At 42.8% G+C, this 17,076-nt stretch overlaps 1 protein-coding gene across 1 annotated transcript in view; it reads left to right on the plus strand.

The window, feature by feature from the left end:
* The window catches only part of ARHGAP20 (Rho GTPase activating protein 20), a 63,149-nt gene that overhangs the window by 31,162 nt on the left and 14,911 nt on the right, over positions 1-17,076 (plus strand). The window contains exons 5-9 of the mRNA XM_075725496.1: positions 4,426-4,575; positions 6,482-6,523; positions 7,515-7,599; positions 10,443-10,520; positions 16,425-16,491. Coding sequence (XP_075581611.1) covers positions 4,426-4,575; positions 6,482-6,523; positions 7,515-7,599; positions 10,443-10,520; positions 16,425-16,491 — 422 coding nt within the window. The remainder of the gene's footprint in view (positions 1-4,425; positions 4,576-6,481; positions 6,524-7,514; positions 7,600-10,442; positions 10,521-16,424; positions 16,492-17,076) is intronic.

The following is a 17,076-nucleotide window of genomic DNA, read 5'->3' on the forward strand; positions in this document are numbered from 1 at the left end:
CTGAGCTGTGTCCGTTTGAATTACACATAGTAAATGTAACCCCCCCAGCTGAACTCTGTCACTTGATGTAGTGTGACAACACAGAGGATATTTTACCCAAAACATGTTCCACTACAGGTGGGTCGTGAACATAAGGATATTTAGGGGAAATCTTGCTGTTCTACCAGCAGTAGCAGAAATAGCATTGTTACTGTATTTATGGATGTTTGTGTCACCTAATTTAAGCTTCCAAATGTTAAATATTTGCAGCTTACCTAGGCTTCCAGGCTCCTTTTATAGTCACTGAGGGAAAACCAGCACCTTCCTGCAGCAAACTCACCTGACCCTGAAAGAGTGCTGATGGTGGGTAAGGGGACTCGCACTCTTGGGGTCCTCTCACTCTGTCCACTGGCTATTCAGTGGCTATAGTCTCACTAGCTTAGGTCTAAGCTCCTAAATTGTAGAAGACTAAAGTCAGGTGAGATGAATCCCTCCCTCCCTGGTCAGCATGCTGAGCAGAAGCAATGTTACAACCCCAGGCTGAGCTGCACATTACTGCAGGTTTGGCTGGGTCGCAGTGGGACTGTTTGCATAGTAAAGCACTACTCTGGGTAACCATGCCAAAATCTGGTCCCCAGGGAGTAGGAATGGCTCTTACAGCATTTGATTTAGTGTGGTGAAGAGTCTGCAATGTTTGAAGAAGGTGGAACAGAACAAATTGCGCTTCTGCATGTGAAAAAGGGGGAGGGGGATCAAGTCTTTGCTAGAAATGGTAAAAATTTTATTTTGAGTGATATTACTTCGTGTACTTTAAAGAGCTAATTGGGATGTTCTCTTTACAGCTGCCCTGTCAGCAATTAAAGCATCAGAGCTATCACTAATGAATACAACTTAAAAATCAGCCTTTTTAAAGATATCTCACACTAAAATACCATTGCTGAATACTAGAGGGAAGACCTGAGTGGTGTGTATTGCTATGAAGCCATGACTATTATCTGTTACTGACTTTAACAGCTGATGCAGAGTCAAGACAGCAGGTCATCAGGGCAGAATTAGTGATACAGTTGAATCTGACTTAACTTCAGAATTAGTCCAGGTGCTCAAAATTTGTAATACTCTTTTGTGTTAAGTAGTTTTTCACCTTGGGGCATGTGAACACCTAAGATATCTTAGGTACAGCTCGATGCTGTACTGGTGTCAGCTCAGCTGCAGGTAGCCAGTCACTGTACAAAGGGAGCTCATGTATAATGAGACTTCGTGTGATCAGCAAATGGGTACACATTTTTCCTAAAGAGAGCAACAAGTATCTTGTGTTCTCTGAGCTTGCTGAGAAACTGCTGTACAGCACTGAGCTCCTGCTTAAAGGCAGTGAATTAGCATTGCTCCCATGGAAATTTGTGGGGGTTAAGTTCTGTCTCCAACCGGTCTGTGTATGACTTTGGTGAAGGTTCCTGTAGGTTTCTTTTCTGCTACTTTCTAATAATTTTTTAAATGTAGACTGTTATCTTTTTAGACCATGCATTAGCCCAGCTTACGAAAAATAAGAATAATACTCACATGCTGTGCTTCTCTCTCTGCTGCCCCACCTTATACTACCTTCATGTGAGGAATAAGTCATAAATTGATTGAAAGAGGTTTTTCTCACTAAACCAATATTAAGTATGTAAAATGTTATACTGCTTTTTATATATTGATTAGATTCCTTACAGAGAGCATGTGTTTTAATTTGGCAGAGTAAATATTTCCAGGATCTGTCAGTTCAATGATCGAGGTTTCTTGCATAAGTTTTTATGTGTGAGCCCCAGAGAAGTGGCTTCCTCTCTGTCCTTTGCAATACATACATGCATATATACACATACATTTTAAGGTTATTTTCGCAACATGGCTGGACATAGAAATTGATAGTTGAGTACATACATGGAATTACGGTAGCAATCTCACAGTAGATCCATTAATGTTTTGTCAGAGGGTCCTATTAAGGAGATTAGCAAATCTAGTGAGAAGTTAATCTTCCATCTGTTAACTGGCTGCAAGGTATCCAATTGCCACTTACAGAAAGCAAAAGGAACTGAGTTTACTCTGCAGAGGTGGCACAGTTTGGGGTGCGTCAATACCTACACCATTGATGTTCGTGACTTTTCTGTTGATTTCAGTGGACTCTGGATCTGCCTGATATTTACAGTGTAACACTTGCAAGGGGACTTACTTCATTAAAAAAAAAAAAAAAATCTTCATTAGATTGTTACTCTTTCCATTTTTCACATGTTCAATTATGCTGCTTCCTTACTTAGTTAGTGATGATATATTCATTTCTAGAGGTACTGCTTTGGCACTTAAATAGAAGACCCACATTTCACAAATGCTGAGAACCCATGGATTGCGTAAAGGACATGGCAGATCGAGATAAAATTATACTTCAGACTCTTTAGATGTTAATGGAGGCTACTGTTTCAGCGCCTCTGGAAACCAGGCCACTTGAATACTGATAATAGCTGAGAGCTCTGACTAGGCGTGGCAAACAGGGTAAGAATATACATCAAGCATGATTGGAGAACATCTTTGTCCTTCTGCCAGCACCCTGCCGACACCCGCTACTGGCACTGTAGGGGTCTGGCTTTATGAACTGCAAATGTTAAAAAAGTGAAACAGCATGTACAGAGTTCACTGTACCGCGTAATGGGAAAAAGAAATTGAGGAGAAAGGGAGGGTCAACAGATTGATTCAGTGGAGTCAGACCAGGCATCATCCATTTATTAACATCTACATTAGAATTCACAGCTGTATTTTTTTGTAAATCTACATTTTCACAGCTCATTCTGTGGTCCGTCAGTTACAGTTATTTCTGTATTCTTGACAGAAAGTACTTGTTGCATCACAGACTGATTTGTTGACGAGTGCGTTGAAATGTTCTGCTGTGCTTTAAGTTTCTCTTTGATGGGGTAACAAAATGGAATAAAGAGAGGTGAAACGTACAGCCGACCAGGAAACACCATGGTATAGTTTAAAAAGTACATGAACTTGAGATTGTATTTTACAGTCTTTTATGGTGATCTAATTGAAGTGCACCTTCTTGCCAGGTGTGATATGCACTGATGGTTCTTTCTTGCCCACCACAGTAAACGCTGCTGTGTTATTAGTGTAGCTCTACCACACTACACCTGTTAGCATAATGTCAGCAGGAAACCTCAGACCAGTCAGGGTACTGCGAGTTCATCTACGTCCTCTTTAAAGACGCAAGGTTCAAGTACATTCATGTTTCAGACTGTATTAGTTCAGTCTCTCGTAAATCAAATACCTTGTAAATGAGACTAATCTCAGAGAAGATAGTCCATGTGTATCAAAGCTCTAAGAAACTGCCTACCTGGCATATTTATTTATAGAGCACTAATCACCATGGTGCCTGGCACTGTCCCCATCCACATTTGCAATACGGTGTTGAGCTGACATGCTCTTGCTTGCAGTCCTTGGATTAGAAGGGCAAAACATTTTCAGGGAGGGGGCACTTTTCCTCCAGCCTTTCCCTGCTGGCCCAGGAGAATCATAGCTCAGGTAATTCAGTCTGCAAGGCCTCTAGTGCAAACCTGCCTTGAAATGAGGGGCTGCTGCATTGCTACAGACCTGGACTGACTTTGTGAGTTTTTACTTGTTTCTCACATAGCACTGGTGCCCACCAATCCTACAAAGGAAGGAGACTTACCATGAGAAATTAAGTGGAAGAAAAGAGTTTAAATAAAGAAGTGAAAGTCTGTAAATTTGACCTTTACGGTGTTCTAATGTCTAGTAGGATAAAATACAGGAAGGGCCAAATTTTAAAAAAATTGGGGAAATTATGTGTCTTCCTTGTAGATGACTAGATATTTTGAGAATGCATGAAGTCCTGGCTCATTCTCAAAGTGGTGCGGGCTTAAAGTACCATGCAGCTAGTTCGTGGAGGCTGTATGTGACCTGTGATGTAGTTAACACAAATGGCAGTTTTCTGCTTGTTCTTTCTTCAGGATTGCCTAGTTGTCACTCCTTAAACTCACCATAGCTGTTGACCCTGGGGCTAATAAATCCAACTGTACTGTAAACTCCTCAATGACATTAAAGTCACTGAAAGGCGAGTCCAACACAAGTGGCAATCTTTGCCTCGTGGTGAGATTTGGAGGGGAGCTCTAGACATGGGGAGAAGTTTTCCCCCAAGAAGGGGGATGTCCAGGGATGCCACAAGCAACCTATTTATCCCACATATAAGATATCTGTTGATCCCGTTTAGATGAGAAATTGATATCTTTTTATACGCAACCCGAATAAAACATTGCTTTCTTTAACTAAAGCAGAAGTGCTTCTTCCATCAGCTCCAATGCAAGCTTCACGTGTGCCTGAAGGAAGAAGAAACTCTGAGTTGTTTAACCTGCCTTGCTATGTTTTCATGTGTGTGACATACCTGTGAATTTCTGCCGGCAGGTCGCACTCTCATTTCAAACTAAAGTGCCAAGCACGTCTCTGTGAGATGTGGACGGCATTTTGTACAGAAGAAGTCTGTGAAGGCAGCACAGACCCAGAGAGGTCCTTTGTTTTGGGCTGGCCCACCACAAACTGTGTGGCAAATTTCAGGTAAGAATTAGGATACGTTTTATTTACCAAGTTACTTAAGTATTTTTAGGCTGACAGGTAACAAGACTATCACGGATTCATTTTGGCACCAGGAAAGGTGGGAAGCAGGAACTTACTGATTCTTGAACCAATTCCTTGTACTGCTGTGAGCAAGTCACCCTCCATGCCTTATCTGTCTCTCTGCAAATGTGGCAGGGATACTTGCTTATCACTTAAAAATTTGAGAAAATATGTGATTTGGCAAAACACTGTCTGTGCTGCAAACCTGCTCAGTGGAAATTCTCTTTTTTTGGGTATAATTTGACAAAATCCTTGGCTAATTAATAAGATGAACTACAAATAGTAAACAGCCAATCTAATGAAAGGATCAAAGAGAGCCTCGTAAGACACTTTTAAACAGAAGAGCTTGCTTGTGTTGGAAGTAGCAGGAAACATACAGTGAAATACTGACCTTGTCCTATTTCTCTTTTAAATTTAACTGTGCCAGAGAAAATGTCAAAATTTCTCTTAAAGCAGAATCTCTGAGTTTTAGTGGAGAGAAAGATTTTTGGTCTGTCTTTGCAGCATTGACTGTAGGACACGTAAGGGCTGTAGAGGTAATTTCAGTGATTAGGCTAATTTTAGTCTCAGCGGGAGGGCTCTGTCGTCACTTTGGATAAGGGAGGGCACTGTCCCCCTGAAATCCCAGCTGCTTAGCCACAGTAATTTGGCTGGGTCTTGGAAAATGCATTTTCCTCTTTATCAACAGAGAGCAAAAGCTGACGCATGCAGCTTAATTTGTATGTCACATTGTCCATATCCAAAGAGAATGCTGTGCGCAAACTGCTCTCTATTGAGCTGGTTGTGCTGTTTATGGTTTTTTCACTTAATAGTCCTGAAACAAAGCTGAAGTTTTCTATTGATTTTCAATTGAACTCTTGCCAATAAACATGAGCTTTGGTCTAGAGACAGTACATGATCCTTTATAGCTATCAGAAAGTAGTTGGATAGGAGAGTAATAGCTTCAATCAAAGCAGAGTCAGAGTTTTTACAGAAGTGAAATTATTTTATGGCTGAAAATGTGCACAGAAAAATCTAAAATGCCATGTATGAATCCATAGGTGCATATCTGACAGAATTGAAGCAGCCAAAGCAGAATCACATTTTTAATGTTTATAAAGTGCATTCCCCTCACAGTATCATTCAGTAGGTTTGTAGTTACCTAAATGCCTGCTCTGACAATCTGAAGAACTTGATTTGCAGAAGCAGCAGTGGGAATAGCACTTACTCCATCTGGGGCAGGATTTAAATCAAGAAAGTTGAAGCAAAATTAGGTTAGATTCCTTGCACTATACTATTATTAGTTACATTTAACTGGACAGTTTGTATCCTTGAAAGTGTATAAATGAGATAAAGATAAATGAGATAAGCCTGAAGATGTCCAAAGTTAAACCCTACTAAGTACAATGGGACCTTTTTTGATTGTGGCTTATGTGTACTTTGTAATGTTGTGATAAACCAAGTAATAAATAAGAAGAGAATTAGAATAAAGAAAGTGGAAAGAAGTCTATATACCTGAGGAAATACCTTTAAACTTGTGAATTAAGCTCGTAATTTAAAGTGCCCTCCTCTTCTATTTGGACATTAGTTTAAGAACTCAACCCATTTCCTACTGAATTCTCTGGTAAAGCTTTAACTTCTGTGATAAAAACTGGTAACTGGGGCTTTTGATCTCCGTGGCAGGCTTTTCAGTTGATTTTGCAGGGAAACAAGTTTTCCATTCACAGCTGGAAAAAAATTTTACTTTCTGTAGGTATTTATGGAAATTGCAACCAAGGAGCAGTCCATTCCACTGTGGTTTGTACAAGGGCTATTTTGGTATTAGGATGATGGCTGATTTGTCCCTGTTTTTCTATAATTCTTGCAGGTCTGCAGAACAAAAGGAAACATGGCTGTCATTTTTGCAAAGGTACTTTATTATACAGTCTTTGAAGGCACTGAAAAGAGTCCCAGTCATCTAGACCAGTGATTCCCAAGCTGTGGTACCTATGCCATCATGATAGATAAGCTCTTTCAAAGTGATACTAAGAAAAAAAACATCTTATGTCTTCTCTCTGCAGAAGATGGTATGTGCCATTCATGCAATGATCACTAGACAAGGAGGGAAATGCTTCCCTGTGCCTGAACATGGCTCAGCACAAAGCCAGAGCTATTCCTATCACACCTGGTCCCTTCCCTACGCAATTGTAGTAGCCTCTGCCACCATCGCTCTAGTTGAGCCTGGGGCTCTTTCCATGGTGATGGCATCTAAGCAATCCCAGCTTAGGAACCTCTGCTCTAAACTGTCTGCTGCTCACGGCTGGCTGTGTTTTGGTCTTACAAAATGGACCCCAAGCTGGAGGGTATAGTGGGAGGGTCTGTGTAAATAGAGCTGTCTTATTTCAGTCAATGTTTGGACAGAAAACTACTAGTGGTGGTTTTGTTTTCTGGCCACCTAGTTCTGCTGGTTGAGGTTTGTGTCTTTATCTGATTCGTCAGAGTTCCTGGGGCTGTTTAAATCATTCTTGCTGGGGATGATTTCTAATTCACTCTTCTCCTGCTCAGTCCTTTGAACTGGTCTGTACAATGGGCTGTAACGGATTCCAGTAAGAGCCTGTACTGCGGACTGAGGCATCACAATGATGCATAGTTTTAGCTTGACTTTTTAAATCCAGTTTCTCTGCTGCTTACACTGATTTCTCAATAAACTGTAATACAGCAGGGCATTACTGGGGGCCACGGTCACCATCCCTTCCAGATACTGCTGGATGCTTTCCTGTCCTCAGAGATCTTTCTACTGCAGTATGTCTACAAACAATCTACTTCTTATCCAGTTATTGCTTGATTGCTACTTAAATCTCCATCTTGCTATTTATGTTTACAATATCAAAAATTTATTTGTTTTGTACTTGTTTTGTCAGTCGAATAAGAGAAGAGAAGGAAAAAGACTATCCTAAAAGCATTCCTCTGAAGATAATTGCAAAGGACGTGGGAACTTGTGCATATGTAAGTGCCCATGAGCTAACCGGGGGTCTAAATCCAGATCACCTATGAGTGCTAGTAACTTGTAAATCTTTTGGATATTGGGAGGGTTCCTTTGGGTTGCAACCTTCTTTAAGGATCCAGCCCCTTTAAAAGACTCAGCATGTGCAGCCCTGAAATGTTTGTTTCCTGTGTTTAATACATGAGTTCCTTTCTAAAGACAGTATGCCTGGTAAGAAATACCAGTTCTGGCACACAAACTAAAGACTGTACGGTTTGAAGTCCCAAGAAATGCCTCTAGCGGAACTTACGTATAAGCATCTTCAGAAATGCCAGTACAATGTACCCTTTTTTTGCTTGTAAAACTGATCTAAACCCACAGCTGCCTTCATTCAATTCTGCAAAGTTGCAACATGTTTTATTGTTTATAACAATCGTAAGTCAGTAAAGCTGTGGATATGAACACCCTGAAATTGCCTTAAGCATGTTTTTCATCAGCTAACTGATGTTGGTAAATTTGTAGGCACGAGGTAAATTGGTAAAGAAAGGTCATGGACAGGGTGATTTGCACCTTTTTTACTAAGTCATTTTTAACCAATTTAAACTAAATTCTTTTATGTAGACAGTTCCCTAGGGATACCCTAACATTCAGGGATAATCCATCCATTCTTCCTCTGCTTCTTATACATTTGTCCTTTCTAAACTGTGCCTTTAAGATCTGTATTTCATGCTCAGAAGCCTGAAGAGCATTTACAAGGACACCAGAAATTTTTACTTCATTGGAGGTCTTTGCCCAACAGTGAATCTCCACTTAGAATTCTGTATTTGCATAGACGTAAGCATAAAGGAGTCTGCTTTTTTTCAGAAAATCCTTATTAAGGTAAATGATAATAGTTAGAATTGGCAGGTTGCTAAGACAAATGTTAATAAACAGTAACAGTAATTGTGATAGTTCAAATGCAGGACTGCAGATCAAGATGTGCTCAGGTGTAAATGTCTATAAATCATACATGCACTCAGGTGTTGCACTCTTGTACCAGGGTTTGTTTGGGGTTTTTTTTAAATGTCTTTTCTCCTTGGCTATAATTAGCTCATGCGCCAAATTTGCTTTTCTGATCCTGACAGTTCTAGAAATGACACGCTGTGGTCTAGCTATTGTCAGTAATAAAACAGTGGAGGAGCAGATGGAAACTTTATGATGCAAATAGTTCTTATGGCACTGTGGTCCCTGTGCTACAACAGCTGGAGATGCCCAAGAATTATTTCATTTTTGGAGGGTAGGGAAGGCTGAACACAAAACACAAACCATTTTATTATATTCTAGCCAAGAGCAAAACTTATGCAAATGTGCTGACCTACTCCTGAGAGCCAGATGTCATTGCTTCAGGCAAATGTTTAATTTTTTATGGTATGAGCATTCAGATATGTCCTGAAGCAAGATATACAGTATTCTCACTACTTTCTTTTGATTACCATGGCAGCTTGTTACCATCAGAGACTTATACAAATGTACAGCTCAGATCTTTTCTAAATGCAAAATGTCAGGGGTTTCATTTCACCTGAACATCCTATGGCCTGTATAAAATTGATGTGCTACACAGGGGAGCAGGGTACAGCAAACTGTCTTGGGACCAGTGGTGAACATTTAAATCCCGGCTCTGCCACCTTCCCTTCTTTGGGCCATTGGATACGCCCGTGTGGTTTGTTGCAGCGGGCATGCATTTGTTCTGCCAGGGCCTTAGGCTGGCCATGAACCAGCTGCAATCCAAAAGCTGTGTAGTCTTGTTAGCAGAGCCAAACTAGCGTGCCTCTAAGGAGGGCTTAGTTACTTGTGCTTGATGTGTGGGAGCTGCCTGTCGGCTTGGAAGTGAGGCCAGCGTGGGTGTGATGGTGCAAGCAAAAGCCATTCTGGACATGGTCTCCCCACCTGTTTTCGCCTCTGAAAGGTGATGGCAGCAGTGCTGCCACATCCCGGCAGGGCTGAGGATGGAGTCATTAATCCTGGTATGTTTGAAATGTACTTCCCTGCATAAGAGCAGCCCATGGTGTGGAGGTACAGAGCATTGCCCAGCTGTATGGGAGTAATACTGGTGCCAGGCAGCAGGTACTGAAATCTCACTCTGGAAAGACTGGTTTCTGGAAAGCGGCGCTTCTTCCGACCCGAAGCTTGGCACTTCGTGCTGGTTGGCGTAGCTATTTAGAAAGTGGTGTTTCTGCAGATCCATGCTTTTCCATACTGCCGATCAGCAGATTCTGGAGTATGCTAGAGAGGTAGCATTTTAACTGGATGAAAGATTACCGACGGGAAGCGTTTCTGGTATTAAGCCAAATCTAGCTTTGAGAAGTCTATATAGAAAGTGGCAAAGGATATAGAGGTGAACAGTGTACAGTACTTTCTTACTGGGGAGATCTTCAATAGAAAAGGACAGAAATGATTAACAACTGAAACGAGAACCTCTTGTTTCACTGAAAACCTTTTTTTTTCAAAGGAAATTTGTATGCTTTTAAATTAATCAAACCATTAAGTTTCCCTCATGCAGTGTCTAAAGTGCAGTTAGTGGCTGTGTCTTTTTGCATATTTTAATGTGGAGGTCTTGTCCCCAGTAATCATGGCACTCTCCCATCTGATGGAGCTGTTGGGGAAGCAGCGAGCAAATACAGAAAGTATGTGACAAAGCAGAGAAATCAAACCTCAGTCTCAGACAGCTGGGTCTTTATCTATGTAGTATAATTTATTTATCAAGTAAAATTTTAACGGGATAGTCTCCATTTTTCAACAATGAATTATGCAGAGCTATTTCACTTCAGATACTCTTTGCAAATCCAAATTTTTAATGCCACTTTCCTCTTCTTTTTTCTGTTCACAGTCAAAAACCCTAAGTGTAACCAATGTTGATACAGCAAATGATGTAATTCTTATGGCCCTGCAGCAGCTGGGAATTAACGTAAGTCCTTGCACCAGTTTTAATGAGTCTTTTTGTAGTCATTTTAATAATCAACTCTTCTCTTGCACTTTTTCCAAGTTTTAGGATATGAACATTAATTAAATCCTTTATCATAGCAATTCAGTGTTATTGAAATGAAGCAAAAGTGCCTAGCTAATATATAGACCTCCAGAGATCATCAAGTGCTTTAAAAGTTTTGAATAAGTCTCTCATCCCTGTAAGGGATCTGTCATGTTTGAAGTTTCTTTTACATCTGTTTTACTCATGCCTTAGAGGAAATATCTTGACACAAGAAGTGAGAGTTTGATACAGCTCTTTTTGTGTACTTCAGTGTGAACAGAAAACCTACTGACCTGCTTGTTAGTTGGTTTAAATGTGCAAACATGCATGATCCGCTGTGTCCCCAGATTACAAGTACAAGCACTGATCTCAAGTGTCCAAATCAGACACTCTGAGTATCCATGGACCTTTAGTGTCGTGAGATATGAATGTAACTGAGTGATTGCACAGAATCTGAATGCACCCAATTTAAGCGATGGCCTGAAACTGTTTTGGAAAAAGGCTTTTACAGGACTTATGATAATGCAGGATAGTACACCAAATAGATGCAGCGATTCCTGGTAGATCAAGTACTGACTCAGCTGGCTCCCTTTGCTCTAAAGCGGACAAGGTAGTGCCTCAAGTGTAGTAATGAGTCAGTGCCAGGGACAAGAATTCTGGCTCCCTTTCTCTGTTTCTCTCATTGTTTCACAACATGGCTCCAACCAACACTGATAGTTATAGAAGCCCCTGGATGACAGCTTTTTAACTGGCCTGTCAGTCTGCTGCATGGGTAACAAGATCTTTTAAAATGTCTTAGTCTTGATGTATACGTTGATCTCATTGCATGGAATCTGACAAGTCTTTCTGTATCACAGCCCTGAGTGTGAAGAGTCAGATGTGACCAAATGCCACTCTTATGCTTCCCTGGGGCTTCCGGAGACACCCAGCAAAAGTTAGAGTAACCTTAGAATGTGCCTTCCCTAGCATTCATTATCCCTAATTTATACATGCTTTTAATACATCCAGGGGCCTATTCTGCTAGCTTGGTGTTTCCTAGGTACAGCAATTTCTGTCTGTCTGTCTTGTTATGGCTCAGACATCCCATTTAGACCACGGCTGTGGCTTTGGCCCGAGCTCAGGATCCAGCAGTCTATCCAATTAAGGTAGTTGTGGAGTTGATAGAGGGACTGCAAGGTGAAGAGGACAGGATGTGAGTTAAAATCCATCCCACTGCCTACCCCAGTCTGCACCAAAAATCACAAATCAAGTTGCTATATTACAACTGCAAGTCTTTACTATGATGTGTTTCATTTTTACCCATTTTATGGGTGTAATTTGCACTTCCTCATATTGTGTACAGAAAAAACAGGAAAATGGTAGCATTGTAAGAGAATATTTTGTCTGAGATGAGCAGGAGGAGGAGCTGGCTAGGTTTCAGCTTTGTGTTCTTTTGTATGTATCACAATCAACCATTTCCTCCTCTTTACATTTTTATTTCAAGTGGTAAAAGAATGAAAGCCATCTGAAAGATGTAAAATCTTGCCTGCAGAATTATTTTCCCAAGTAATATACCGCATTTTCTCACTGCATCTTCATAGCATAAAGCCTTTTTCATTAGAGGCATATCATGAGATTAGTAATAAAATCAAACAAGCTAAATAAATTAAGCTGTAGCCTGTATATCAATCAAACACCCAACCCCCTCGTAGGATTGTTCTGACTGCGAGGAAGCTTTTCCTTATGTGCCGTCTCGAGGTTTTTTTATTTATGTCCAGAGAGAACCACTTAAAAGGAGCTCTACAACTTTTCAATGGCAATTATAAAAACTACATTTCACATGTTGTGTGATTAATGGGGCTATTACTTTGGCTGAGTTCACTCTGGTTTAACACATCAGGATTTTTCCCCTCTGTGGTTTGTCTGGTAAAATGACAACTAGTTCGTGCAAAATGGCATTGATCATCTGTTCCAAATTACCAAGTGAGGCAGAAAGAAGGGCCTTGGGTTTCCCAGCTCCGTAAGTACACTTGCTGATTTTTCTGCGACAGCCACATTTATACTGACAAATGGCCTCATAAAGCCCATAAAGGACAACATTTGCAATTGAGGGATGAGCAGTCTACATCCTGAAATTGCGCTTACTAGCTCTCCCCTGTCCCCTGCTTCCCCTTCACAGCAATGAACCCTTTCATATATCTATTTAAAAGGAAAAGTAAATACCCTTTCTTGTGCTCCTCAGCTGTATTTATTTGCTCCTGGCTGCTTGCCCTGAGGCATCAGAGATGTCTCCAAAGCCTATTTATTTTCCTTCTGCCCCCTGCTAGCTAACTTAACAGCAGTGCTAATACGGGCCAGAAAGCTCTGTCAGTCAGAGAGCAAACTGCGAAGGCTTTATTGGATGTATCAGCATTACACCAGGTGCATGCAGCAAGTAGAAGGAGTCTCAAGAGCTTTGGAGACACTGGATGAAGGTCCAGCCCATGCAGGATAGTAGGCAAATCTGTTTAAAAGGAAACAGGATTTAATTTTAGAGCTAAATAAATACTGTCATGAGGTATTTATCACCTTTTGTAGCCAGAAAACTTTTAGGCTTTAATTATCCTGATTTAGCAGTGTCACAGAAAAGGGATTTAAGGTATAATAGATCACTTTTCATACAGTGTATTTATCCACTTGCTATTACCTTTTGTCCTGAGAGTGGTTTATATTAAATGCCATTCTTTTTATCTCTGTTGTCTCACCGTCATATCTGAAATAATGTACTGTTCTTCAGTTAAACTGCAACATTGACTTGTATATTTATGCTAAAGGCAATATTTAGAATTTGCTTTCAAATCAGCGGTTTTACACAGCTTTTCCCAAAGACGTTCACATTCTCCAATCCTCTGGAAATTGTCTTCTTTGATGTAAATTTACCCTCTCCACTGTAAATGTTGAAAAAGAGCTCAGCGGTCTTAAAGCACCGTCCAGCACTCCCAAGCCCTTCCACACAAAAGGGCTGCACAAAAGGGCTGACGGCAGCGCTACAAGGGGATTTTAGGGCAGCACTGAGCGCCAGCAGCCCCTTGGGTGCCTTCCTTGCCTTGACACCACCAGTGCGGGCTCAGGTCTCAGGTGAAGGTGCTCCTGTCCTGCTCTCCGGCACAGGGCATGGGGTGCTGTCGGCCGGTGAGACTGAGCTGGAGCTGGGGAGATGGTGGAGCAGAGGTCCCAGGTGTTGTGAGGGTGGGGGTGCCTGTGTGCCAGAGCATGTCCTGGAGGATGCATTTACCCTGGTGCTCAGGATGGAGCTGGAGGGTCACCGTAGCCCACACGAACTGCCCGCCGCCTGCCACGCGCCCTGCAACAGGCCTCCGCTTCATGCTGCTTATCTGTAATCCCTCCAGGGGATCAGAGCTCTCTCCCCTTGGGGCTGGGTGCTGCTCAGTGCCAGAGGGAGAAGTGGGGCACAGAGGCGCTGGGGGCCAGGAGCAGCGCCCGGGGCCGGAGGTCCCCTCCATGCTGGGGGCTGCCTCATTTCCAGCCTCCTGGGAGTGGGGAGCCACGCAGCCCAGGGACCGACTCAGCCACGTGGCGGGGGGCGTCTGGCATGGCTAACATTTTGGTCTGGCCTCAAAAGCAATCCTGACTCCTGGCAGGCGGTGACCTCCATCCCTCTGCTTCCAGGAGCAGTGAAAGAACTGGGGCAAATCTCCCCCTTTTCTTTCAGAAATGATGGGCTCCAGTCCCTCTCACTGCTCAGAGCTGGACCCTTGTCACATAAACCACATTGCACATGACATCTCCACCCCTTATTGGATGCGGGGGGAGACATGGTGAGAAAAGATGAGGAAAAGGCTGAGGTACTCAATGCTTTCTTTGTCTCAGTCTTTAATAGTAAGGCCAGCTGTTCTCTGGGTACCCAGCCCCCTGAGCTGGAAGACAGGGACAGGGAGCAGAATGAAGCCCCCATAATCCAAGGGGAAATGGTTAGTGATCTGCTACACCACTCAGACACACAAGTCTATGGAGCTGGATAGGATCCACCCAAACATACTGAGGGAGTTGGCAGGAGTGCTCACCAAGCTACTTTGATCATTTATCAGCAGCCCTGGCTAACCAGGGAGGTCCCAGTTGACTGGAGGTTAGCAAATGTGAAACCCATCTACAAGAAGGGCCAGAAGGAGGATCCAGGGAACTACAGGCCTGTCAGTCTGACCTCGGTGCCAGGAAAGGTTATGGAGCAGATCATCTTGAGTGCCATCACACAGCACATGCAGGACAACCAGGCGATCAGGCCCAGTCAGCATGGGTTCATGAAAGGCCGGTCCTGCTTGACTAACCTGATCTTCTCTGACAAGGTGACCTGCTTAGTGGATGAGGGAAAGGCTGTGGATGTTGTCTACCTAAACTTTAGTAAGTAACTTTTGTGTTCAAAAAACGGGTAGATGTGGCACTTCGGGATATGGTTTAGTCTAGTCTACCCTTGATTGATTTAGGTGGGCTTGGTAGTGTAGGTTAATGGTTGGACTGGATGATCTTAAAGGTCTTTTCCAACCTAGACGATTCTATGATTCTATGATTCTAAAGCCTTTGAAACCGTTTCCCACAGCATTCTCCTGGAGAAACTGGCTGCTCATGGCTTGGACGGGCGTACTCTTCGCTGGGTAAAAAACTGGCTGGATGGCCAAGCCCAAACAGTTGTGGTGAATGGAGTTAAATCCAGTTGGTGACTGGTCACAAGCAGTGTTCCCCAGAGCTCAGTACTGGGGACAGTTCTGTTTAATATCTTTATCAGTGATCTGGATGGGGGGATCGAGTGCACCCTCAGTAAGTTTTCAGGTGACACCAAGTTGGGCAGGAGCGTTGATCTGCTGGAGGGTAGGGTGGCCCTGCAGGCTGGATCGATGGGCCGAGGCCAATTGTATGAGGTTCAACAAGGCCAAGTGCTGGGTCCTGCACTTTGGTCACAACAACCCCATGCAACGCTACAGGCTTGGGGAAGAGTTGCTGAAAAACTGCCTGGCTGAAAAGGACCTGGGGGTGTTGGTTGACAGCCAGCTGAATATGAGCCATCAGTGTGCCCAGGTGGCCAAGAAGGCCAACAGCATCCTGGCTTATATCAGGAATAGTGTGGCCAGCAGGAACAGGGAAGTGATTGTGTCCCTGTACTTGGCGCTGGTGAGGCTGCACCTCAAATACTGTGTTCAGTTTTGGGTCCCTTACTACAAGAAAGACATTGAGTTGCTGGAGCATGTCCAAAGAAGAGCAACAAGGCTGGTGAAGGGTCTGGAGCACAGGCCTTATGAGGAGTGGCTGAGGGAACTGGGGTTGTTTAGCCCAGAGAAAAGGAGGCTGAGGGGAGACCTTATCGCTCTCTACAACTACCTGAAAGGAGGTTGTAGTGAGGTGGGTGTTGGTCTCTTCTCCCAAGTAACAGGCGACAGGACAAGGGGAAATGGCCTCAAGTTGCACCAGGGGAGGTTTAGATTGGATATTAGGAAAAATTTCTTCACAGAAAGGGTTGTCAAGCATTGGAACAGGCTGCCCAGGGAAGTGGTTGAGTCCCCATCCCTGCAGGTATTTAGAAGACATGTAGATGTGGTGCTTAGGGACACGGTTTAGTGGTGGACTTGGCAGTGGTAGGTTAATGGTTGGACTTGATCTTAAAGGTCTTTTCCAACCTGAACGGTTCTATGATTCTATGACTCTATGACAGACACAATTCAGAAGCTGTGCGGGTGGCAAGTTTGGGCACTGCAGAAGTAAAGGGGGTTCCTTTGACCCTGCTGGCAAGGTGCAGATTATCCTTACATTGTGAGAAACCTAATGTGAACCTGTTCTTAATGGCTGGCAAACTTACTCTTAGTTTTGGTTTTAAAGGGCTCTGAAAAAGACTACAAGCTGTGGGTGATTTCAGGAAGAGAAGATGCTCCTTACCCTCTTATTGGTAAGTTCTTGACATGGTTTTGTTTTTCAACATTCACTCAGTTTTTAGTGCTGAAGGAAGCAAGAAATGCAGAGAAGACTGAAATGCAGTTTCCTCTTTTGTTTTGTTTTGTTTTTTCTCTTACTTCCCTGTCACGCAAGTTTGCCTATTTGGGGAGCTAGTCAGATGCTGATCCTTTGTTTTGAAGAGCAGTTGTCTGCTTGTGTCACTGAGCGGTTGAAAAAGTTCATTTATTTCTGCCCCCATTTTGCTGCATGAGCCTCAGTCTTTCTACAGAGTCAGCCTCTCCATTCACTCACCTGGAGCCAGTCCAGCTTCACCATATTTCTTCCTACACTTCCATAGCACTGTTTACTCCCCTCCTCAGCAAAACTCATCAGAATTTTGAGAAATGTTCTGTTCTTCCACAACTCAAGTTAACTGATTCAAGAGGTCCTTTCCAATCCTGTATTTCTCTTACTGGCTGACAGCTCCCCTCTGATTAGGAGCAAATTATTGTTTATTCACTTTCTAAAATGCTTTTCGAAACATTTCCTCCCCAGGAATCAAACCAAAGCTCAGAAGTGATTGGATGGGTTGATTTGA

This window comes from Pelecanus crispus, chromosome 1, assembly GCF_030463565.1.
Source record: "Pelecanus crispus isolate bPelCri1 chromosome 1, bPelCri1.pri, whole genome shotgun sequence".
In the NCBI taxonomy this organism is placed as follows: Eukaryota; Metazoa; Chordata; class Aves; order Pelecaniformes; family Pelecanidae; genus Pelecanus; species Pelecanus crispus.